The following is a 25,666-nucleotide window of genomic DNA, read 5'->3' on the forward strand; positions in this document are numbered from 1 at the left end:
CAGTGCAGTAAAAGGGAGATATTTGTTGGCTTCAGTCAAAGCTTAGAATTTATGGATCATTGGGTTGGAATATTACACCGTGTTGCTGCGGTTGTTTATGTATTGTCCGCATTAATGCAGTGACCTGCCTTTAATTCTTCTTTATGTCTGTATAGCAGGTGCAGATGTGATGACTCAGTGCTTGGGTGAGAGAATTGATATGACATAAAACCAGTTGTTCTTCAGATGCAGTTAATTACCTCAGCCAGAAGATCGTAGAAATATTAGCCTGTGATTTTTAAAGCCTCTGGTTTTATCTCTTGCAGTGAGGAGTTCACTGGCAGTAGCTCATCATCTTGACATTGGCCAAGTTGTCTGTCTGGTTGACGGCTGCTATCAATAACCAATGTCATCGTATACTGAGCCCTGTCCTCTCTCTCTCTCTCTCTCTCTCTCTCTCTCTCTCTCTCTCCCTCTCTTTTGCTCGCTCTCTCTCTCTCTTTTTCTCCCTCCCTCCCTCTCCCAGGTGCCCACATTCTGCTGCAGAGGAGAGCACCATGATGAGGAGGAATCAGTAGGCACCCTCCATAGTATGGCCGCGTCCCGTTCTTCGCGCGTCACGAGATCATCAGTGGGGTTAAATGGATTGGACGAGAACTTTTGTGGCCGAACCCTCAGGAACCGCAGCATCGCCCAGCCGGAGGAGACCTCGCCGCCTCCCAGAGCTCGATCGCCCAAGAAGAAGCAGGACTGCCAGCAACACCAGCAGGCCGGGGCTAACTCGGGGAAGGTAGCTGACAGAAAGCCGGAGGGTGAACCCTCGACCGGCCACAGGAAACGGGGCCTGTCCGTCTCTGAGAAAGACGAGCCGGAGAGGTCGGACGTCTCGGAGCGAGTCCGGGTCGGAGGAGGCCAGGAAACCTCCCCTGCCCTGAAGAGGGCTAAGCGCTGCTCTCGCTCAGGGGAATCCCAGGGAACCGAAGAGGAGCCTTCTCTAAAATCAGAAATCCCTGAACCTGCTGCAGCCAAGGAGAATGATGAGCACTCCAAATTGGACACATCTTCAGCTTCTGCTTCTCACGGCCTTGAAAAAGACCCAGAGGAGAAAAAGGACAAGTCGGAGCCTGTGGAGGAGAGTGTCCCTCCCTTGCAGACCGATGAGTCCCACAAGGCGACCAATGGCCTGGCGGAACTCCATAAGGAGGACTTAGAACCTGCGTCCTTGCCTGCAGATCCTTGTGCCTCCCCTACTACACAGACACTCACAAACAGTCCCTTGTTGCCCAATGGCAGCCAGATGGCCCCCTCAACCCCTGACCCCATTGTGCCTTGTAAATCCCCGCTTCTTGAGCAGGTTGACGAGTCTAATGGCCCTCAGCTTGATGGGGAAACAAACTTCTCAGCCGAGGAAGCGGCCGATGCCGTGTTGTCTCTGGAGCCGGAGGTTGAGGTTGAGGTGGATGTGGTAGGGGATTCTAGTCAGGCCCAGGATGAGCGCACGGTCGAGGAAAACACAAACGGCAGCCAATCGGTGGAACCCCAAGACCCTTCGGACGATTGCTCAAATATCTCAGGAGAAACGGCAGGCTTGGCCTCCTCCAGGCTACCGGCAGAACCCCCCTCCTTCACGGAGCCTCAAGAACACAGATACACCTTGAGGACTTCACCTCGTGTTGGAGGGGCCAGATCTACTTCCCCAAAGCCCACTTCCCCACACACAGACAATGGCTTACTCGAGGAGGAGGAGGAGGAGGAGGAGGAGGCCACAACGGTTCCTCAGGACTCGGCTGAGGCCTGCCACATAGAACCGCCAGCTGATGAGCCAAGTCTCGTATCTGAAGCCGATGGGAAAGTCTCTGAGCAGGTAGAGGCCAAGGCCAGCGGAGATGTTGCTTTGTTGGAGAGTAGCGTGTCCAGATCCACCAAAGAACCGTCAGTCGGTCCGGCTGAGGAGGAGGAGGAGGATCCTGACGTCTACTATTTCGAGTCTGATCACTTGGCGCTCAAACACAACAAAGAGTATGTGGAGTCTCCTGTTGTCTAGTCCAACCTTTTCCCGTTTTATACCCCATACTGTAGTTTGTCCTGAGGGTGTGTTAATAATGTTTCTCTTTTTTGTTTTTTATTTGTGTTAATTTATTTCTTAAATTTTTTGACATGATATTCTTGCAGGGGCAGACATGATCTCGTAATGAGAATACACATCAAGGGAAAGCTTCTAACAATGCTATCTGCAGACATTCCACACATTTGCATGCTTCATTGAAGTTTTATGAGGGTTCTTCAGCTGAGCTAACTTGATTCACCTCCATGCTTCTTGTTCGTCGGAGAGCGTTGTTGAGCTCACTGCTGTCCCCCTGATTTGAGTTCTGTCTTCTAAACCATTCCAATGCCTTGTGAAATTTCGCACTCAGTTTGTTACCACCCTAATAAATCAGATGTTCTCGTTACGAGATTACATCTGGCCCTGTAAGACTGATGACCTGTCATCACCTTTTACACATTCTTGTATGACTTAATTATATTTTGCTAAGAATGTGGGATTCCTATACTGATCTTGACACTTTATTTTTAAGGTTTTAGTATTTTTTTTATAACTGTTACCTTGCATTCACACCGGCAGCGCGATAAAGCAGCTGGAGGTCATTCATTTTCAGTGAGAGCTGAAACAGGACAGAAGGTGGTGAGAATGCAATGTCGGCAGAGTCAGCAACGTGACAAAGTTGAGTGGGGTTTAACTTCATGCAAATAAGCAGCGAATCGACGTAGCGATCACCAGTAGGAATTAAGCAGCGCAGTATGTGCTTTATCTTCGCCACTGAAACGGCGCGCTCCGTTTTGGTTCCTGGATAATCGTTCCTACTACAGGTGGAATAATGGTGGCGTAAATCCTCACCCGGTATCTGATTTGTGTTTGGCGTCAGTGAAGCCATGGAAACCAGTGGTCCGTTTGAGCGATCACGGCGACAAGAGGCGAAAAGTCGATGCCGGTGTGAACGTAGGGTGAGACTGTAAAGTGAACCATTTCTGTTTGAAGCGTTTCCCTTAAAACGAGCATCTTGAAGTCGGCTGTCGTGCTCAAACCACCGCTCCACTACCCCACAGGAGAAAATACACAACTAACATCATCACATCAGTGTAGTCATGTGGTGTTCTTGGCTAGATCCAGCATTTTTTGTGACATTAGCTCAGTACTGATACCTGTTTTTGGATCGATGTCATTATCCTTACAGTATGTGTGTATGTATATCCATTTATTGTAGGTTTTGTTGACTCCTATTTAAGACATTTCAGCTTTTGCTGCTTAAATAGGGCTGCACTTTCACTTCAAGAGTTGCACACGCTTGCTGAGGTTTTTGTTTTGTCTGCGCCACACCTGCTCTCTGCTTTGTTTTGGCTTGTGGCGCTCAAAGGATTTAAGAGCTTTGCGGTACATTGTGGTGAGGTAAGTACAGCTGAGCATCTTTTGTTTGTTATTTAAATCTGCCTGCACGCAGGATGACGTCTCTCGGCCGGTTTCGAATCATCTGCATGTATACGCTGCAGTGTTTACGCTAGCCGTTGTGATCAGTAATCTCGTTGCTGGCTGTCGGTGCGGCAGTTGGCGGAGCCTGCTTCTGGTAGACAGGTTGCGCTGGGTCACTCTCATTCAGCCCGTGCCGGTCTCTCCATGCAGGAGCTCAGCTGATTCATCTCTCGGCCCAGCAGGGCACCGGACTGCCAACTGCACTGGTTTTGTGCGTTGAGAGAATCGGAGAAAGGAGGGAAAATCAAGTCATCTCAACCTACAACGCTCACGCCTGTATTTGTTGAAATGATCTTGTTCTGCGGACGTTAAAATGCCAGTCGAAGAAACTTAAAAAGGCATCACTTTTTGGCACCGCATCACCCTCAATAACACCAGATTGTAGCCACAGAGCAGACAGCATGTACATCAGGGCTGCCCGATGAGAACACAATTTGTCATCTGACCACATGAACGCCTTTGCAGCTTTCTGTGATATTAATATTGCAAATGCTTACTTCATGATATTGAATAATATTGTGCAGACCTAATATATAGTGTAGATGCATACGTTGTTATGCCTGATCATTCTGTCCACGTCCTTGTTTCTACGCTCTTTGTCCATCTTATCAGCTCCACTTACTGTATAGCTGCACTTTGTAGTTCTACAGTTACAGACTGTAGTCCATCTGTTTCTCTGATACTCTGTTACCCTGTTCTTCAGTGGTCAGGACCCCCATGGACCCTCACAGAGCAGGTACTATTTGGGTGGTGGATCATTCTCAGCACTGTGTGTTGCGCTGGTCTGAGTGGATCAGACGCAGCACTGCTATTGGAGTTTTTAAACACCTTGGTGTCACTGCTGGACTGAGAACAGTCCACCAACCAAAAATATCCAGCCAACTGTGGATAACCTGTGACCACTGCTGAAGGACTAGAGGACGACCAGCACAAACTGTGCAGCAGCAGATGAGCTGTCGTCTCTGACTTTACATCTACAAGGTGGACCGACATGGTAGGAGTGTCTAATAGAGTGGACAGTGAGTGGACACAGGGTTTAAAAACTCCACCGGCACTGCTGTGTCTGGTCTACTCAGACCAGCACAACACACACTAACAAAGAAACAGATGGACTACAGTCTGAAACTGTAGACCTACAAAGTGCAGCTATACAGTAAGTGGAGCTGATAAAGTGGACAATGAGCGTAGAAACAAGGCGGTGGTCATAATGTTACGCCTGACCGGTGTGTTTTTAAATTGAACTCTGTACTTTTGAAGCCATTGTGTAGTAGTGTCCTGTGTTTTTTGACGTGGCATTAACGTAATTGACAAGGCAGTAATTGCAAATGACTCAATAAGTGGTAAATCTCATTACCAGGATTTTTATCAGTCAGTCATTCTCGGCAGCTTGTTAACAGATTGCGCCCTGTGCCCCCTCCCCCCCCGCCCCCCCTTTGGCATTCAACAAACATGTTTGAGTGCAGTTCACATGGCTGGTATCCAGGTGGCAGTAAAGTACCAGCCATGTGTCAAGACTGAAACTCTGTCCACTCTTTCTGCAATATTAACAGCTCTGGGTGCTTCTTTTCGTAATGAATGCAAACACCTGCGTTTTTAAAATCGGTCCAGGTTGTGAAAAAGGTGAGGGCGCTGAACAGACCTTGGCGCCCTCAGACAGAGCAAGTTTCTAAATAAGTACTTGCTGGAATTGAGTGCTTGTGGTCTGCAATTGATTTCCATATTTGACATGTTAGGCTTAGATTGATCCTCTAAGGTCCACTGAGCTTCTGAGTCAGATTAGTTCTAGGCAGGAGGTCGAACGCTTGCTGTTGATTCTGCTGCTTTGTGAGCACAGCGTCTTTGTTCAGTCCTTGTTTTGCCTCTTGCTGATCTGCACAGCTATTTGTGGATCCTTTGTGTGCTGGAAGGCATTGAAAGAAAGGTCACATTCTTAAATAAATCCGTTAGAAGACGCTGCCGCTCCGCCAAAGACGTCGGCGTTTTGGAGAGTCGTGAGACATGTTGTGTTTTATTTTGATTGGAACACATTTTCGTTCCCTGCTATTACGCACATCACGTCTGTATGGTTCAGTTGTTGCACTGTTTACTGATTCTTTCTTTTTCGGGCGTTTCCGTGTGCTAGGCCACAATTGAATTATATATGGGCCGCCAAGTTTTATGTCCTGATGCATAGCAAGTGTCTTCTGTTAATAATGCATGACTCCTACATCATTGTCCCCTTCCCCTGTTTTAAAGTTATCAGAGACTGCTCCAGACCATCAGTGTGCTGGAGGCCCAGCGAACCCAAGCCATCCTGGACCTGGAGACACTAGCCCGACACCAGAAGCAGGCCCTGACTGACCCCATTGCCTTTGTGGACCAGCTTCAGAAACAGGTAACGGCAGCATCTCAGCTCAGGAAATTTCTGTGCTGATCAGGTTTAACATTCTGACCACCTCCTTGTTTCTGCGCTCACTGTCCACTTTATCAGCTCCACTTACTGTATAGCTGCACTTTAGTTCTACAGTTACAGACTGTAGTCCATCTGTTTCTCTGATACTCTGTTACCCTGTTCTTCAGTGGTCAGGACCCCCATGGACCCTCACAGAGCAGGTACAGTGTGGTGGATCACCACACTGATGTGGTGGTTTTGTGTTAGTGTGTTTTGTGCTGGTCTGAGTGGATCAGACGCAGCAGTGCTACTGTAGTTTTTAAACACCTCAGTGTCGCTGCTGGACTGAGAATCGTCCACCAACAAAAAATATCCAGCCGACAGCGTCCTGTGGGCAGCATCCTGTGACCAGCGTCCTGTGACCACTGATGAAGGACTAGAGGATGACCAACACAAACTGTGCAGCAGCAGATGAGCTGTCATCTCTGACTTTACATCTACAAGGTGGACCGACAAGGTAGGAGTGGCTAATAGAGTGGACAGTGAGTGGACACAGGGTTTAAAAACAAAGGGGCTAACAAAGTATCAGAGAAACAGATGGACTACAGTCTGTAACTGTAGAACTACAAAGTGCAGCTATACAGTAAGTGGAGCTGATAAAATAGACAATAACAAGTAGAACAGTAACAGTAGAAACAAGGTGGTGGTCATAATGTTATGCCTAATCAATGTATAGTGTATTGATCAATCTGTGGTATTGGTATTGGACCAATCATTCCATCTTTCTTTGTGTGCTTTGAGCATCCTGACATTCTCAGATGTCCTGGATGAGAATGCTTTGCTAGTATGGTTTTATTATAAGAGCAACACATTCACAATATGGTATACCTGTATATTAATATCATAGTCTTCAACAACCATGTATATCTCTAGGTTTCAATCGGAAGTGGCCCGTTTCCAGCAAGAGTTGACTTCTGAATTCTGAAGTTCATGTCTGTGCTTTGCAGGTTGAGTTGGGCTTGCCCTGTCCTCAGAGAGTGGTCCAGCTCCCTGAAATTGCATGGGACCAATACACCTCAGGCCGCAGTGAATTCGAAAGGGAGTTCTGCGACAAGAAGCGCAAAACAAGGCGGTTGAAGTTGATCTTTGACAAAGGTATGTTTATTTTTTGCTGTGGTAGCTGTGCTCTTCTTTTATATTGTTCAATCACCGCACATGTAGAGAATGCATGTTTCGCTCTATGGAAGATGTCTCTCTCAAAATTACAGATTTACTGGGGATCGTCACACATGCTTGTTTTCTATTTGCTCGCTTCCAAAAGATGTCACCAAAAAATGAGTTTTATTGTGCTCCCGAATCCGTGCTTATTCAGCTGAATTGGCTTTTGTGACAGGCATATTTCATTTGTATGCGTTTGGCCACACAAAGCCACATGAACTTTTGAACTCTCAAGTTTATCCAGTGCATGTTTGCTTGGTGTTCAGAAAAGCATCCGTGAACATGGTTTTATTATGTGATCTGAAGAAGCTTTAATCGATCCTCCTTTAAATCTGTGACTATCGGACAAAAAATATATTGACCAAGCTCCTTTATGGAGGTTCAATTATTATTAGGTGGCCCCATCTTGAGGACTTTCACTCTTGAAAACTAAGAACTCCTTACTTCTTGAGGACAGGAAGTTTAAGACTGTGGTGCTCTGAAAATTCTAACGTTCGAATTTTGCAGTTCTACAGTTCCATAGCTGACGAGCCAAGTGAATGTCAGAGTTTACATGTGAATTATTATTATTTTTTCATTAGATTTTTACCAGTCGATTTGAATACATTCTGGTTACAGATGAAGACTGAGGTGTTTATGCTCATTCTACTCAACAATCTGATGGAAAACCTCTGTTTACATGCAAACTACAAGTAATCCGATCCAAAATTACGCGCATGCGTAGAGAACCTCTCGGTGTAAACGTTACCATGACAGCGAGCATCACGTGAGTCCAGTCAGAGTGAGATGAGCAGCAGTGAGCAGTGCTTGTTTTTAATCACTTTAAAATGAAGTCAGACTCAGGAAAACGTCCTTCACATGTCCTTATTAAAGAAGGCCGAGAGGAAGACGTCGTGTTCTGAGACACATAAGCTGGACGTCCGTCCCATCGGCGTCTTTTAAAGATCAGAGCATGAACTTCGTCTCCTCTGCAGACCAGTTTCTGCTCCGCCGTGTTGAACGGTATAAACTCTTACTATGATGCGACGCACATGCAGAACGGACTTAAACTTTCCGATAGGGAATGTAATCGGATACAGGCGTTTACACGGATGTTATTCTTCTATTTACTGAATTATTATTTTCAGGATTACTCACCTCGTTCAATCAGATGGATCATGTATTCTGAACAACCTTAGCTGGACTAGTCTAGTCCAGTGAGGTGTTTACATAGATGTATTCTATTCTAGAAAGTTGTGATTACAGGTTAATGTTTGTTGGACAGCACTGGATTGTTTTGCCTTTGCCTTCATGAGCAAACTATGAATCTTTTATGCATGTTATATGAAGTCATCTGCTGCCCTTTGTCACATTACGACGCTGTGCTTACAGTGGGGTTACCGGCAAGACCAAAAAGTCCAGTGGATTCCAAGAAGGAGAGCGACGGCTCTGCTCTTTACTCGTCTCTTCCCTCTAGTGATGCTCCAGAACACAGCATGTCCAGCAACAGAACACAGGTGAGTTTCCTCCTCCACACAGTTTGAGTCACCTGTCTGGTGCGCACTGTCCAAGCATTTAACCTCCTGCCTGATTTGAAGAGAATATAAGGTGAGTTCAGTTTGACGTCACAGCTCCACGTCTGACCTGCAGTTCACTGAACGTTCAGGTCTTGTGCTGTGACACGTAGGTCGTCATACATTCGTGAATTACCGGAGTGGGGCTTTTACTGGTGATGGACCGTTCAACGTTTGGGTAGCGTCAAGACAACTTGCTGAAGTGCAGACCGAGCATCAGAACGGGGAAGAAAGAGGATTTGAGGGGCTTTGAACGTGGCGTGGTTGTTGGTTGATTTCAGAAACTACTGATCTACTGGGATTTTCACTCAACCATCTCTAGGGTTTACAGAGAACGGTCCGAAAAAGAGGAAATATCCAGTGAGCGGTCAGTTGTGTGGACGAAAATGTCTTGTTGATGTGAGAGGTCAGAGGAGAATGGGCAGACTGGTTCCAGATGATAGAAAGGCAACAGGAACTCCAATAACCAACCAAAACCTCTGAGGAACGTTTCCAACACCTTGTTGAAAGTCTGCCACGAAGAATTAAGGCAGTTCTGAAGGCAAAAGGGGGTCCAGCCTTTTACTAGCAAGTCCAACCTTTTTACTTTATTACCTAATAAAGTGGCCGGTGAGTGTACATGTTAAGTGTGAAGTGATTCAGATCTTTTTTTTTCCTGCTTATTACACAGAACGAAGCGGGAAGAAGGTACAGGAACAAGGTCGTGCCCCTTACACCCTTTTTTTTTCTTCTTCTTAGCACATCGCAGTAAAAAGGTGAACACCAGCTGGGGAAAATATGAAAATGATTTCAAGAAGAAACCACCCCTTAATAAAGAGTGGCCTGGCTAGGGCAGTTTGCTTGTGCATGTCTCAGTGTTTATTAATTGTAATAAAACGCATTCAGATTCAGAGCCGCGTTTGTTTGGAGCTGCTCAGGTTTCTGCAGATACATTTTTGAAACGTCTCCGTGTGTTTGGCTCCCGATGGTACAGCAGGCCAGGCTTTACAGCCCAAACATATAATTTAGTTCTCAGCAAACTGAAAGATGACGACTGATCTCTTTACATGCGCTGTGAGTGGTGGGGGAGGGGCAGGCGGAGAGGCAAGCGACGGTGTTTTGGATGCCATTTTGTAATTGATGTATGTCTCTTGGTTGTAGGCTCAAACGGGAAAAATCCTACCCCCTGCCACCTGCCTCCCTCGGCTATTTTTCCTCTTCTGTCTGGGGCTCAGCGATACAGACAGAATTTTTGTATGGCAATTTCTTCTGCTGTGTGGACAGTAATGCTGGGATGTCTTGATATATGTAAAAAAGGTGACGCTAATAATTGAGCAAATTACCTGGATTTTTTTTGTCCTTGCTCTTTCTGCCACGTCACACTCGTCGTGCTGGAATTGAAAGACGTTTTTGAGTTTGTGAGCGAGGCGAAGCGAGACAGCGTCCATTTCTGATGTTTCTGTGTCTTGGCAAATCTAGAGGGTTGAAATTTAAGTCACTCTGATTTATCTGTACATCACACTGCTTCAGGGGCACCAGGTTCAGGGCAGACTGCTCTTTGTCACTAATAGGTGGACCGCGATCCAAGTCCAGATCAAGACACTGTCCTATGTGGACCTGGACCTTTTTAACCAATAAACTATGGAGAATTTTTCATTTGGACAGGGTGGTCCTGTTTTAATCGGCGTAGCTTTTCTAGCCTTTACGGTAGCTTTAGTGGTCCGAGAGACTCACAGACCAATTGCATGCACTGTAAATATCACACGTGACGCTACTCAGCCAATCAGATCTGTGCATTGCGAAGAGCACTGAGACTGGAGTGAGTGGCGCCATACAGGGAGGGACGAGGCGAGAAACAGCAGTCAGAGAAGAAAGTGAGTCAGAGGGAAGTTATTCCACATGATGTGATCTAAAAAGAGAAAACGGAGGGTAAACGTTGTTGAAATGGTACTAAACTGAACTTTTGTGGTTTCATATTCAGTTGTTGGCTGTATAAGATGTTGATATTCCTACTAGGCTACTTCAGTAAACAGTATGTGGCACTGAATCACAATGTAGGTTAGACATTATGAGGTTCTGGACTTTTGCTTGAGGACATTTTCTCTAACTGGACCTTTTTTTTTTTTTTTTTTTTTTTTTTTTTTTTTTTTTTTTTAAAAAGACCCCTGATCTAGACCATGCGTATGTCTCATGTCTCTGATGGAAAGAGTGTGAGGAGTCCGTCACTGTCAGTTAAAAGATCCACCCTGCTGAAGATGGTGATGTGTTGATGGCTGTTGTTTGTTTGAGAATCTTTAAAGCCATCGCCACAGAACAAGCCCTGAGGTCACTAAAAGATAAAAGAATTCCTGAGATTTACTGAACTTAGTTTAGGCTTTGGCTTAATCTGGATCTGGGGAAACTGACCCTAAATGGCTTTGGCCTGGATTCAGGTTAAATGATAGTAGTTACACTCGGCACTGTAATCCCATTGGCGTGCACATAAACTCAGGCCTGAACGAATGAAAGCGTGCGAGTTCCTCCCCTAGTTCACTCTTCAAACTAAGACACTAATGTGGCTGAGTAACTACCTGTGTAGTAACCACCTGTGTCCTGTTGGATTGATGATTATGTTGTCCGGGGTGGGGGTGGGGGGGCCAATCTACTACAGTATAAAGAGGAAAAAATGAATTAAGAAGACTTTGATTTTCTCTTAACAGCTTTTAGAGTCTATAGAAAGTCCAGTAGTAATGAGAAGACAGTAGCGTATGTTACGACAGAGTCCCCGGTCATGTTGTCATGTTGTTCAGATGTGCAGAAATGAGTGATGTGGTCCAAAAAGTCAGAAACTTTCAGTACTAGCTGGCAGGAAGAACAGACGCAGCAGCTTACTGAATAAATAAACTGGATGTATTTGGTTTTACCGTAGCCCTTAGTGCTCTCCTGCTGTTCAGAATGTGATCTATAGGAATGCATCGATATAGGAATTGTAGGCCAGTGTTGATATCCAATATTTTTATAAGTACACATCTGCCTAAACCAGGGGTCTCAGACTCGAACACTAAAGGGCCGTATTAAAAAATCTCGGCGAATCCGTGGGCTGTGTTTTCGTTTATATGCGACGTTTTGCCGTGACCTGAATGGGCCACTGTTTATTCAAAATACGTCAAAACTGCAACAGAAAATTAGGCACTGAATAATTCTAAATAAAATAATAAAATTAAAAATAATTCTAAGTAAAATACATTGTTGTAGGCAGTTCTTTTAAAACGGAGTATTTACTTGAACTAGACACCAGACATCATTTTGTTGTTGGGTCAGAACACACACCATGTTGCAGTGCATGCTGGGGGTTGTAGTGCGTCTCAGGCTGATAAGAATAGTAAATTAAAATAATTTTGGGCGCTGAGTTAGGACTGTGTCGTGGGCCTGACTTGGCCTGTGGGCCTAAATGAAATAGATACGAAAACTTGTGAAATATCTGCCGATATGATTCCCAACGATTTCTGAGTAGGTGTTTTGTGCTTAACCCTTTCATGAATGGTAACCACATACGAGGACAGTTAATTTGTCATGTTCCCATTGCTGGAATGTAACATTAACCATTTTTATGAATTAGTTTTTATTTTGAGTGCTGACACTCTCAGTGCAAGATAGCAGAGAGCAACTAACTCTAAATAAATGAATTTATTCCCATTTACATCGTGGAAATCATGCAACACTGGACACAATAGCATCGAATTCTGCTCTAATATGTGTATCGTTCTGGTCAACAAAGAATAATAGATGTGCATGTGGTCATTCTGACTGATTGCAATAGGCAGTAGACATGAAGCATCAGGTATGAAAGTCTCCGTTTCGTCGTGTCACCAATGAAGAAATTGTGGGAATGACGGCAGCAGCAAAGTATGAGGGAAGAGCAGGTTTTATGCTCCCTTAATCAAGAATTGATCTGTCGGATAGTTGATTATAGACCCTTAGTTGTAGCCCTACTGTTGAAAGGAGCCTGATTGATCTTCACGTCAGTCTGGATTCATCATCGTTTGCTTTGCTTTAATTGATTTCTCTTTGACTTAAATGCAGACAGGATTCAAATGTCACAGCTGCGGTTCTGCTCTAGGCCCCCTGTGATTCTAAGGCACTTTCAAAGCATCGCTAGTAAAGGAAGTTGGGCACAAGATGTTCAACAGGATACAAAGTCTCAAATAGCTTTCTTTTGGAAACGGTCCCATCTGATATGGACTGCATGTTTGGGGCATGCATTCCAGTGACCTCAGGCTCCGTTTGTTCATCTTATTAACAAGTCAAACAGAGAAAAATGTTTTCATATCTTAACGTCGTGACTGTAAGAGCTGTAATGCTGTAAAAGGCAATGTTTTCTTCGAGTTTTCTTCTGATCCATCACTGCATTAATAGATTTTTACTTTAATCTCTTGCGGATTTCCCCCAAAATGGGCTTCGGGCCTCTTTCGCCGGTATCCTCCTAAGCTTTTTCCTTAAATCTGTTCTTGAGAAAAGATTCTAAGAAAAAAGTCTACGTTAGATTAATGACGTGTTCTTAAACCACAGATCTGTTCTCGACTTCGTGCTCTTGAGTAAGAACAGGTCCCAGATGAGAAAACACTGGTGAATATCAGAATCTTTGTGAAAACTGTGCAAGTTTCAAGAAGAAATTTCTTGGTGAATTATGTCCGTTTGCCTGTCTTTGACCATCACTTGTCAGTCAAGATATTTTCAGTGGTCTTAGATCGTAGATGCTTTGAAAATAGATGTCTTGCCAGATTACCGTAGCATTGCTAACCAGTGGCTTTGCTGTTGTTGCAGATGATCAGAGGGAGACCATTTCACCAGAACAAACCAGACACGTTTAACCAGCTGTGGACCGTGGAGGAACAGGTAAAGACCTGCGTTCTCAGACAGCCTAGCTGTCATTTGGACTAAATAAATGTCCTGCCACTGTTAAGTGCCAACCTGACCCCAGTTAATACTAGATATGGGATGGGAAAACAATTACCGTCATGTCAGTGGTCAGAATCGTTAGTTTTCTGTGTTAAAAGATACCGAAAATGGTATTACTTTAAAAGAACTTCTCATGTTTCCTTGAAACGCCAAAAGTTCATAGATCATAGCATTTCTGCTGTTTACTGTTCAGATTATAACGTTGTAAGCAAGCAGTTGACCAGGCATGTGCTTGCAGGGTGATTGTAGCAGAGACCGTTTATTTTCCCTCTGATTTTAAAATAATTGCAGAATTATTAGATCCGAACGAATGGAAAGTTTAAATAACATAATTATAGTTCATCACCCCATCGTGTCAGTGACCGATGCAGTCTAATATCCTTGTGCCGTGTTGTTTATCTTAGGTACTGTTATTTAACACATTTCCTGTGTTTAGCTTTTTTCCTCGTCTGTGCCTGGAGTAAAGTCCCTGTTCTGCTCTGTGTAGAAAAAGCTGGAGCAGCTGCTTCTGAAGTTTCCACCTGAGGAGGTGGAGTCGAAACGTTGGCAGAAGATCGCAGATGAACTGGGGAACAGGACAGCCAAACAGGTGACTCCTCCACATTTCTCCGTTTTTTATTTATTTATTTATTTATTTTTTGACGCTCTCTCTGTTTTCCTTTGCCAAAATATTCTCCGTTCGGAGGTGGAGAGTCACATTTTTAACGTAATAAAATGCGCTTGTTATTCAGCCTTTCCAAAGTCTTTCTCAAGTAACTAAACCTCTAAAAGCCCCGACTCCAAAGCAGATGTTATGTGTTCACCTCAGCATCTCCGTTTCTGTCTGCGCTCTAGGTTGCCAGCCGGGTGCAAAAGTACTTCATCAAACTGACGAAAGCCGGGATTCCAGTACCAGGAAGAACCCCGAACCTGTGCATGTACAGCAAAAAGGTACTGCCTCTGTTTTTAGTGGTTGGTCTATGTCAGAGGTCGGCAACCCAAATGTTGAGAAGAACCTTTCGTTAAAAATCAAACCACCTTGGGAGCCACGACATTTTATGTCTGTTTTTTTTCCATCTTGGTTGTAAAGGTGTCTCAGAATGTGCTGGATGTTCTAGTACAGGCAAAAAATGATAACCAGAAACACGGACTTACTCAGCGCTGCTTTAAGCTTTAGCTCAGCTATAGACGCTTTTCTCGCATCTCCAGCAGGAAACTTTTCTTCAGAAGTGGAATAGTTTCTTGTAAAATGTCTCTTAACGTTAATTTTTTTACAAGGCTGTTTTGAATTTTCTCGTTTCATCTTAAATGGTGCACCATTTGAGGTGGAACGGGAGAATTCGAGCAAGAAGCTGACGTCAGCTTTACGACTTTAGTGTTTGACACTTTCTCGTTGCGGATTAAATGCATCAGGAAACCAGATGGAGTGATTATTAATGTAATCGAGTCTCCAAATTATTGATGTTCGTCTTAAATTTTTCTCTTTGCCGTTTCGTTGGCTACTAGCCAGGTGAGATTGTTGAAGGCGTTGCTATGGTGACCAGGAGTCTGTGTGCTGATCTTCAGGGTGAATAAGCACCCTATATTATATATTAACTGCAGAATTGAAGGTCATTTATTGTTCAAACACAGTTTTAACGATCAGCCGAGCTTTTTTTGGTTTATGTTAGCTGCAAACACTCGATGAGCGCCAGAGTCATGTTCAAATGTGCAGTGCAGTTTAATGGGACAGTCCTGTTCCCAGGGGTTATTGAATAGATACCAGCTGACGGTATGTTCTCTGCAGGCCTCCAGTAAAAGGCATCACCACCTCAACAAGCACCTGTACAGGCCGTCCACCTTCCTCACCTCCTACGAGCCGCCCGTCTACATGGACGATGAGGACGAACGCCCCAGCTTCTTCAGCAGCCTGCAGGACAACACGGCTGACGACTCGGTCAGTGCCCAGTTACGATCTCTCTGCTAAGAAGATGATCTTCATACAGTCCTTTCTGTTCTTTGAAGTTTGTGCCTGTCTTTGCCCAGACATTCTCCGTCTTTGATTCAGTATTCCCGGATTCTGCTTATTAAAATAAATAGTCTGTCAGTGGGAGGGGCCACTAAAATATTTTCCGAAGGCTGAGACTAAAATTGGTGGTAAATCTGGTGGTGAGAAGAATAATTAATCAGTTTTAGGGTTGCACAGATATGGGAATTTTAATGTACATATCTGCTGATCCAGATTCATAATCGTTTATAAAATATTGAAATTGGGCCCAAATCTGCCTGAACTAACACTACGTGGAAATCTAACATTTATTTATATATTTATATATAAAATATGCAGATATTTTAGCACAGTACCCCAGCGTTTCCTAAATGTTTTGTGTGTGTGTGTGTGTGTGTGTGTGTGTGTGTGTGTGTGTGTGTGTAATAATATAGAAATATTGGTCAACCCTAAACATCTGTTTGAAGGAGAGAACAATTTTTTTAACCAAATGTCTGTTGACACGGATGTGATTCCAATACCATCATGTATCCCTTATTATTAATGAGTTAATTAATTAATTAGAAGGAATAGAAGCTACAGAGCATAATTTCATTAGAATTCCTTTACATTTGCATAAATATTTAGTGGAGAAGTGCCGTTTCTACACCAGTCTATTTTTACCACAGTGTAGCAGCATGAAAAAAAAGCTGACTGTATCTCATCACTTCTTACTTAAAGTACTTTGCCAGCCAGACTCATGAGGTTCGATGGAAAGGTGAGACCTCGCCGGCCTGTGTCAGTCTATTCCTGTGGTCATCTGTATTTTATCTTTAGACTCTGTTTAGAGAAGCATTACAAATGACCCGGCTGTCTATGCCGTGTGGGTGTGCGTTACAGTCGCTGACTTTTTCCCGTCTCCCACTGACCCGTAAGGGGTGGGTGGGATGTGCTCTGACGAATTCGCCTCAAAGCTGTGACGTTTTCCCTTCTGCTCTGATATGTAACCTTTATGTGCTGGCGGGTCAGTGGGCCGTGGTGAAGACATGGGCAGCGTGGGTTGCTTTGCGTCAGGACAACTTTGGCACGCCAAACCGATTGGTTTCACAGGACCTGACTGCAGTTTTGCTTTTGGTGCTTAGTTGGAAAAACAGACCGTAGCTTTGGTTTTAAGTGTTTGTGTTGAGCTGCAGTGAGATCCTGCTTTTCATTGGCATTTATGAGTAGTTTTTCATTTTCATGACGTTTCGGATAGTCGGTTTTACCGGTTTTAGAAGCTCTAACTTGGGAGAAGTTGTTTTTGTATTGACTATAATGAGGTGAAATATGGAATGTGATTGGCTTTCTTGGGCAGTTTGGAAGAACCTTTGTCCTCTAGGATGGTCTGTCAGCCTTGGTTTTGGAAGGTCTATCCATGACCTACCATCCTGAGCAGACTGTAATGAGGTGATATGGATTTTTCTTCAGGGTGTCTGTCCAATCTTCCATTGAACCGGAGTGGCAGTAGAATTACAAGGGCTGTATTGTAGTGTACTGTAGCTTTTTGTGCATGTAAACAGCCTACAGAATTACAAAGCTCAGAGAAACTCTCTCCCACATAAACCATTTTTCTCAGCTGCCTGAACCGCCTCGTTGGAATTCCAGCTGTTACCAGATGATGTAATCGCGTAACACAGTCCTTACTTGCCGTCTTTAGGGGTGGAACTTGTAGCAGTATGCTGCTACCATAGCGGTTGACCAACCAGAACAGAGTGGGCAAGCTGACAAGTCAGGGCACACTGGGCTGATCGGGAGGCGGGGCTTAAAAACACAGGAGCTCTAACAGAGCGTTTCAGACGGGAGCAGAGGGACACAGTATTTACATACCATTAAACCCCAAAAATAGAATGATGAATCATAAAAATGAGCATAATAATTGGTTTCCTTTATTGAGTCCTATGCACTCTATCTCTGTTCAGGACGAGGAGGATGTGCCGGTGGAGTTGAGACACCTGCCGGAGTACAAAGAGCTGCAAGAGCTGAAAAGACTCAGGAAGCAGAAGATCCACGAGATCCAGAGTGAAAGTGCTCTCACGCAGCACTTGGGCTACAAGGTACTGCACACTTCGACTCAGCTGGCCATGCACGGTTAGAGCTCTGCTGTCCACTCCAAGCTGTGGATTTATTGATTTTCCTGTTTTGAAGCAGTGTCAGAGAAAGAGGTTCAAACAGTAGTCCAGTCAGTGCAGTGGCAAAATAAGCAACCTGAAGGGAGCAGGACTGAGTGAAAATGAGTGACACCTGAGAGATTCAAGACTTCAAGGCCCAATCCCAGTTCACCCCTCGCCCCTACCACTCACCACGATTCTGGTTGAGATGGAAGGGTAGGGCAAAGTGTTGGGGCTACATGACCCTCCACACAGGCGTTTTTCGGAAGTACAATCCAATCAGTTTTATATAGGAAAAGAAAAACCGACATGACGGCTAAACAAGACCAAAGAAACCCACAATTACAATAACCACTGTATTGTCTTAGTTCAATGTCGTTTCAGTGTATTTTGGTTCTTTTCTTCATAACAAGCATAGAAAAAAATCACTAGTTGGTTTTTTCGGGAGCTAGCCAACTTTCCCGTTCCACTTTAAACGGTGCAGCAGTTACGTTCTGGTGCCTCAGGCGTCAGAAACGCTGCTCCATTTATTAAATTCCAGCAAGAAGCTGGAGAATATCTGACTTCAGCTTCACATCACTGACGAATTAGGGGTGGGTGGTGATGAATAACGTGTGAGGAGCTGAACTTTCCCCTCCTCTGCCGTCACTGCAGACTGGCAGGGTCGCCTACAGAGCGGCGCTGGTAGCTGTTAAGTTCCTTTTATTTCAGGGTCCCATTTCGTAGGGGAGATGTCGACCACTACACCTTGTAACTCCGTTCCAAGGGGCAAGATGACCCTCAAACAAGGTGTAGGGCTTAATAAATTAAGAAAAGGGACTGGGACCAAAGTTGCATTATGTAAAGCTAGCTTTAGCTACGGAAGTGCTGTCCTCATAACTAACTGGACCAAAAAAAACCCCACTGCCTGTTCATGTTCAGCTAAGGGGGTGTTTGGTCTGAACGTGCAGTCCATGTCCGCAAGTTTGACACCTGCTTATGTTTCTTTAGAAATCAGGGGTATTAATAGGGAGTTTTCTTCCCTTTGCTGCAGTAACTGTCTGCTTTTCTGGAAGGCTTTACAGCATATGTTGGAATAGAAATGGAAACCGGTACTTCCCGAATCACGGATACACATCCAGCATTGTGTCAGTATCAGCAGCAGAACCTTGGGGTAAAGCAGGTGGCATATCAGGAGGGACTTTGATGGAATTTTTCAAAGTACCAGCTTCAGCTTTATGAGGCACATTAAAGTTTAGACTTGGCTCTGGTTTAAAAATATTTCTCCAAAGCTCTTTGTCTGTCTTGATCATTTACATGGTGGCATTTACAGCCTGTGTGTGTGTGTGTTCCTCCCTCAGTGTGATGTGTGTGGCATGGAGCCGATCCAGGGTGTGCGGTGGCACTGCCAGGACTGCCCGCAGGACAGCGCCGTTGACTTCTGTGGAAACTGCTCCGACTGGTCAGAACCATTCTGCTCCTGTTCTCCACTGCCAGCTGTCTCTGTATGAGAGAAATGGGATCCACAAGATTTTTAGCAAGAATGTTACTAAGATTTAGTTAGTTGCTCTGCGTTTGACGCGTTGTACACCTACTCCAACATTACATAACCAGTCCAACGACTGGCCTTTAAATACGAACCAGTTAAAAGTGCAGTGCACCGGCTTGAATCGAACACTTTACTGCCAGGAAAGCCTTCTTTAACATCTGCAGGGACCATTTTCAGGCAAATCAAATCCTCCTCGAGTCAGGAGTAAGCCCAGCTCTAATGCCTGATCAGTCACCCTGGCTGGGATAGGTTCTAATATGGCTTTCCAATACAGTCGAGCTTATCTGAGTCCTTACTAGTCAAGACCTCAGTGCTTTGGATTTTCACTCGTTTTAATCTGCATATGAATTTCGCACGATTTCTCCAGTTATACATCACGGACTCTGTACTCAGGGAATGGCTTTACGCTTTACTGTATGGCAGTGTCAGAGCTTCATGTCACCTTCATAAACTCATCATGACAGCAGACATAAACGTACATTAAAGGCTTATTCCAGTAGAAGTCATCTGTCATAATGACGGCTTCTGTCAGCTTTAATGTCAACTTGATGAAGCCCGTCTGGTGGCATCGTTTTTTTCCTGACATGTTGTTGTCGTGGCACCTTTTTGGTTGACCTAGCACCTTAATGTTTATAATACTAACATGCTGATGATGTGGCAGCGTAAGTATTACAAATGATCGAATGAAACTTTAGCTACTAAAAGATAAACGCTCATTAAATTGCACGCAACAATAATGATGCATAGAACAGTCGCTGCTGTCAACACGTCGCTGCTGTTGGGACAAAACCTTATCTTGTAGAATAAACACTTCACAGGAGAAAGAAGAAAGCCATTCTTATTGTACGCCGGTGCAACTTGATTCCAAGTCATTTCTGATCATTTCTTTTGGTTCAATTACCATGAAATTTATGCACAATGTAAAGACAACCGCTAGCTACAGGCAGAAGCTGCTCAGATCCCAGCTCTCTTCCCCCTCCCTCACTCAGTCTTCTCTCATACTACCACCACCATGTTGAAGGCAAGGTCTGAACTCACAAAAAGGACTTGTGGGTGAACGCTGCCCTGGAGTAAAGTGTTTTATTGAGTACAGATTTCAGAAACGTATAGAAAAATCCTGTGAAATTCATAAGCAGTTCAAAACAACTGCTGTGGGAAATCCAACACACAGAGTTTGGATCTTGAGTAAAGAATCCAGATCAACAGTTTTTATCCCAGCCAAAGTATCTGATGCACTACTAATCTGGTTTGCCTGAAAACATCCCTGCAGGTGTCCGACAGCCCCCACCCCAAGCTCACTGCCCAGCGTATGCAGCGTACACACGGACGCTAAGCTCTGAAAACAGTTGACCTTCAGTGTCACAAACCAACATATTTATATATTTTCCCCTATTCAGCCTACAGCAGGTTACACCCAGCCATCCAAGCTCAAGTCACAAATAGCCATTCAGTTTGGACGGCTTTTTAAATGAGGCACCACAGGTCAGGGCAACCAATTGGAATAAAGCTTATTTACATGCATCAGTCTTAAAGGCAGCGATGAAAGGTTGGGAAATGGAAATTTTTGGTACATAAATCGTTGGATGAATATTGTCACTGTCCAGAGAAAACCATTTATGTCCCTTCTTTTGTGACTTTTCACTTTTCGTGGCAGCCTTTCTTTACATTTTGTGCAAATTTTATGATGAACGGACCAATAAAAATGCATCAAAATTGCTTAGGAAAAAAAATCCCTTTCCATTGACCTACATTAAAAGTGAAGAACGTTTTTGCCCTCTTACAATTTTGGAGATGCATGTTTTTCTTTAGACGATATATAAGAAAAAAGTAGGATATGGGCCCTTTTTTGAACGAATAACCTCGTCGGGCCTGCAGTTTAAGGGGTTCTTTACTACTGTACCCATGTAACCCTTCTTAACTCACTTTGCTGCTTCAGTTTGTTCAAGACGGAAACCCACAAGCCCAGCCACCGTCTGGAGCCGGTCTACCAGGCCGAGACGTTCCTGGACAGAGACTACTGCCTGCCGCCCAGCGCAGGCTACAACTACCTGGACCCCAACTACTTCCCGGCCAACAGATGACACAAGCGAGGCGGGCTGCAGCCCCCGGGGCATTCCGTGCATGGCTCATCCACCCGAGAGGCAGAACCGCTTACAGCAGAAGGAGGAGGGTTCCGCAGACCAGGCCGCACCTCAAACCCAAACAACCAACCGCTCGCACAACGGCCGCCGCACCCCGAGCCGGCCGACTCCAGTTAACACGCCATGTTAAACATGCAGAGAGAGGAAGGCGCAGCGTCATCCTGACACACATCCCCTCCAGACTCCCGAGGGTCGTGGTAGAAGTGTGAGTGTTCGTGTACGTGTCTGGTGCAGGTATGAATTTGTGCAGAGAGCAGTCGAGACTGTCCGTCTGGCTTTTCGGGCAGACGGGGAAGGGAGTTCACATCGACGTTCAAACGGTGTTGTCTGTAGTGTAACTCTAAGTGAAGCTTTTCCGTGTTTGGGCTGGACAGGAACGGGAGGGGCTTGGTGCTGAAGCCGCTGTCTTTTCGATTCACGCCAGGTTTTTAACCAATCGAGGGGGATTTGCTAACAACTCAGACGTTCTTAACGGTAAAAAAAAAACACAAACCCATCTTGACGGACCCTGAATCCATGTCTCTTGCAGTGGGCTACCACTTTTACTAGAAGCTGCTTGTTTGTTTTTTTTTGTTTGTTTTTTTTTTTTATCACACCAACTCTTACATCGCTTTTTTTTTTTTAACCCACTCCACTTAAAGCCTGTTAGGTTTTCAACTACGAAGCACTACAGCACGGACAAGACCAGCTGAGACGCACTTGGTAGGTAAATAAGTGTATGAACGTAGGGGGGGGATGAAAAGGGTGTCATTTCCATTTTTCTTTCTCAGAGTGTTTTGTCGTCGATCATGTGGAGTATACAAATGTATGGTGAAACTAGCCAGTGGTAGGTGCTGTGCCATCTTTTTTTTTTTTTTTTTTATTGTCCAGATGATTCCATGTCTAAACCCGGTCACTCATTTTAGAAGAGGGGGAAAAAACGCTTGTGGCACGTTTGCTCTTTGTGGAGAAACTGCCCGGTCATCATGCCCTTAGGTCCTTGTAATTCATTTTTTTTTTTTTTTTGTTGTTTTTCTTTTTCATTTCGCAGTTTCCTTGTGGTCCACGACAAAATTGTATTTTTATTAATCTATTTAAATGGCAGAGATGCCGCAAAAAGATATCAAGGTGGCGGCTGCCGCCCGAGTGGTACACCCACATTATTTTATACACGTAGATTTTGTTGTGCTTCAAGTAGACCATTTTGTATGGATTCTGTTTGGTTCACCCCCCCCCCCCCCCGCCCCGCCCAAAAACCCTCCCTCCCTCCCTCCCTCCCTCCCTCCCTCCCCCCGCTTCAATATCAGTGTATAAAAGTCTGTTCTTAAATAATGTTAAAATGTTAGAGGAGAACTGTGGAAATAAAAGTATGTGAAAAGTCTTTCTACACCCGACTGTGGCATCGTCCTTCTGTCTCGGTGTTCGTCTCACTTTCCGCTCGGACTTTCTCTTCAGTCGCTCCAGTGAATAATCTCAGCGAGCGTGTTTACCTGCTCTTAATAATCCCATCATAATCAGATTTCCGCAGTTATCTGGTTATTCACATCAAACAGCACACTCCCATCTTCTTAGATCAGAGTAAGGTCTAGAAATCTGATTCATAAATCTGATAAAGAGGCTGGACTTTAGCTCGGTAATCAGATTTCTCAGGGCATGTGAACTCTTACTCGGATTTCTTTCAGGTTTCTCAGTCTGCGCATTTGAGAAACAGACGGCGGTACCGGAAATAAGCGAGCAGCGTCGCCGCGAGACGCAGCAAAACGCTTTTGGAGCGATGCGGAGACGAAATACATGCTTGACGGAACGAAAGACTTGAATATTCTTCATCTTTTTAGGTTATATTTGTTCATATTTTCAGGTAAAGAGGCGGCATTAAAAAAATCTGCGATGTGAAAGTTCTACGTTATGTTGCGTGAGTTTATTGGCTGGTTGTATGAGATGATGAAGTGCACGTAAACGCACTCGGTGATGCCTTTTGTTCTGATTGTTTCCACGTTCAGATGCTGTGAACAAGCTCTAAACAGGCTGAGCTGCAGCTGAGCTGCAGCTGCGGTCATGTAGCCACCAGATGGCACTAATGTGACATTAATGCACCATTTCTCATGACCCAAGCAAGGCGGGCGCAGTTTAACAGCTCCATTATCCCTTAATTACTGAGCATTTAATGGAATGATTATTAGGAGAGAACTTGTTATGAATATGCAAAGTTATTTCATTCATGTATTTCTTTTAAAGAGAAATGCAAAATGAAAATGGTTCAGATGCAAAACAATTTATTGAGAATCACTGCTTACATGTCATCACCCTCTTGCTTCTGTATCGGTCCATGTGTACAGCCTCGTACTCCACTTCCCACGGCCTTAAACTCTCAGCAGAACAGATTTACATATGAAATGGTTTTATTTCATCCAAATGTTTCAGAAGGAACACAACAACCAGACTTCAAGGTGAAATTCATCCGCTCCTTAAGCCTTTAGCCAGACACACAGTAAATACAAAGCCTGAACTTTTTTTTGTCTTTTTAATTAAATACACAAAAAGCGGTTGGCTTATTGATCGTACTGCTATTCTGGCATGCTGTAGTGCACTAGGATGTGTGAGGAGACGTGACAGATGTCCATCTGCTCTCTGTGCTGCTTCCCTTCCTGCAGGTTGTAGAAAATAGTGCTGATAAGATGTTGTGGAACTTGCTCAGCTGCTTATCTTTGGCGGTGTTTACGTTACAGCTATGGGAATCGGCCCCGCCTGTAATCACTGGCTGCTTTGGGGGAGATGAAATGAAAGCAGGTTTAACGTAGCAGTGGTGTATATGGAGTTGTGGGCTAGAAGCTGACAACAGGCCAAAAATCTTCAATTTTTAAAAATGAGATTCAAATAATGCTCAGGATGACGATAATAATAATAATAATAATGATGATAATAATGATAATAATCTCCTCTTGGATGTTTAAAATATATTTATCTCCCCATTTGTAGTGATTTCCTCTTAGTTTCTTCATGTCCTCTGCACTGATTTCAATGTTTTTGACTGGGCAACATGATAATGCACCTCTCTATATAATATCGTTGGCTGGCAAAATGAGCTTCTCATTTGCATAAAGTTCAGCAGTTTATTTCCACTCTCCTTGCTTACTCTTCCACTGCTACTCCCACGATGCCTTTGCACAGCACTGCCACCTGTCTCCATAGAAAATCAATGGAAAACATCAAAAAAAGGGAAAAAGTGCTCCGCTGTAATGTAAATGCAGTAGTGCAGGGTGGCTGGAGTGGCATGAACAGCAGGTTGTAGGAATGAACTCTTCATACTAGATGGAGCTGAAGAACTGTAGCCTAGAGCCGTCAGCGTTTGCACGTGGTTCTTTAACAACAAGCAGGCGGGTGCGTTTCGTGTCTCTGCAGGCGGTTTTCGTTGAGCTGCTATGTACAGCGAGGAAGAAGACTGGCGAGACGTTGAGAGAAGTCACAAGCTGCTGGCAGATGTCCTTGCCCTGCTTTGGTGGATAGTTGTGGATGGTGTGTGGGGTTCATGACGTAGGTTTGTGTGCTGTGGCATTGCAGGTGATTGTTTGGTCCAGCAGGGGGCAGTTGTGCGGTTCTGGCCTTTAGCAAGAGTCCAGGACCAGGCATATCTGCTCAAACACCTCGTCAGGGGGCTGTTCGGCATCAATCTGCACGCACACACACAGAAATGTAAGGAGGTTTGCATTCTGACATGGAAAGGTAGGGCATGGACGCGTCACGCAGCGCTAATTAATCTGGGAAAAACTGCAAGGATGAGGGGAAAAGCGTCTGGGGAGAGCAGATTATTAGCTGTGGGCGAAAACTCGTACAGCCACACTGTTAAATACACCTTTGAGAAAAGGGAATGAATGTTTCTCTTCCGCTCAGTAAAAAGAGAATTCCCTTTAACACTTATCTGGATTTTCAGTGTGTTTCTGCAAGAGAATCTTCCAGAAATAACTACTTTCTAGGGCTGCTATTCTGACTTTTTGGATGAAAAGAAGGTGAAAACTGCAATTATGCATTTTACATTTTTTTTAAGTGGTAGGAAATAAGAAGGAGTCTTGTAAAAGTAAGTTTAAGTTGTGTTGCTGTCCAAAGAAAAACAAGTATCTTCCAAAGCAGAAGGTGAAAATGTTCTTTACTTTCAATGGAAATGAATGTAAAGAAATTTGATTCCAAGCATTTTCGGAGCATTTCTATTGGACCATTCATCATGACGTTTTCACACAATGTAAAGAGCAGCTGTTGAGCTCAAATGATGCAGAAAAGTAAATATTGAAAAAAATGGAGAGAGATATTTTTCTTTGGACAGCAATGATGTTTCCTCACTCGGTGAGTGAGTGAGTGTTGGATGCCTTC

General features: G+C 44.3%; 2 protein-coding genes across 3 annotated transcripts in view; one reads left to right on the top strand and one right to left on the bottom strand.

Annotated features, from left to right (window-relative positions):
• The window catches only part of zzz3 (zinc finger, ZZ-type containing 3), a 32,663-nt gene extending 10,131 nt beyond the window's left edge, over positions 1-22,532 (top strand). For both annotated transcript variants that reach the window (XM_017714680.2, XM_017714681.2), the window contains exons 2-12: positions 506-1,998; positions 5,741-5,879; positions 6,884-7,031; positions 8,466-8,590; positions 13,430-13,501; positions 14,052-14,153; positions 14,399-14,494; positions 15,330-15,479; positions 17,468-17,602; positions 18,997-19,097; positions 21,121-22,532. In XM_017714680.2, coding sequence (XP_017570169.1) covers positions 572-1,998; positions 5,741-5,879; positions 6,884-7,031; positions 8,466-8,590; positions 13,430-13,501; positions 14,052-14,153; positions 14,399-14,494; positions 15,330-15,479; positions 17,468-17,602; positions 18,997-19,097; positions 21,121-21,265 — 2,640 coding nt within the window. In that variant the 5' untranslated portion in view covers positions 506-571 and the 3' untranslated portion in view covers positions 21,266-22,532. The remainder of the gene's footprint in view (positions 1-505; positions 1,999-5,740; positions 5,880-6,883; positions 7,032-8,465; positions 8,591-13,429; positions 13,502-14,051; positions 14,154-14,398; positions 14,495-15,329; positions 15,480-17,467; positions 17,603-18,996; positions 19,098-21,120) is intronic.
• Positions 22,533-23,560: 1,028 nt separating this feature from the next.
• ak5 (adenylate kinase 5) overlaps positions 23,561-25,666 on the bottom strand; it is a 99,971-nt gene continuing 97,865 nt past the window's right edge. Inside the window, exon 14 of the mRNA XM_017683593.2 lies at positions 23,561-24,972. Coding sequence (XP_017539082.1) covers positions 24,907-24,972 — 66 coding nt within the window. The 3' untranslated portion in view covers positions 23,561-24,906. The remainder of the gene's footprint in view (positions 24,973-25,666) is intronic.

This window comes from Pygocentrus nattereri, chromosome 2 (genome assembly GCF_015220715.1).
Source record: "Pygocentrus nattereri isolate fPygNat1 chromosome 2, fPygNat1.pri, whole genome shotgun sequence".
In the NCBI taxonomy this organism is placed as follows: domain Eukaryota; kingdom Metazoa; phylum Chordata; class Actinopteri; order Characiformes; family Serrasalmidae; genus Pygocentrus; species Pygocentrus nattereri.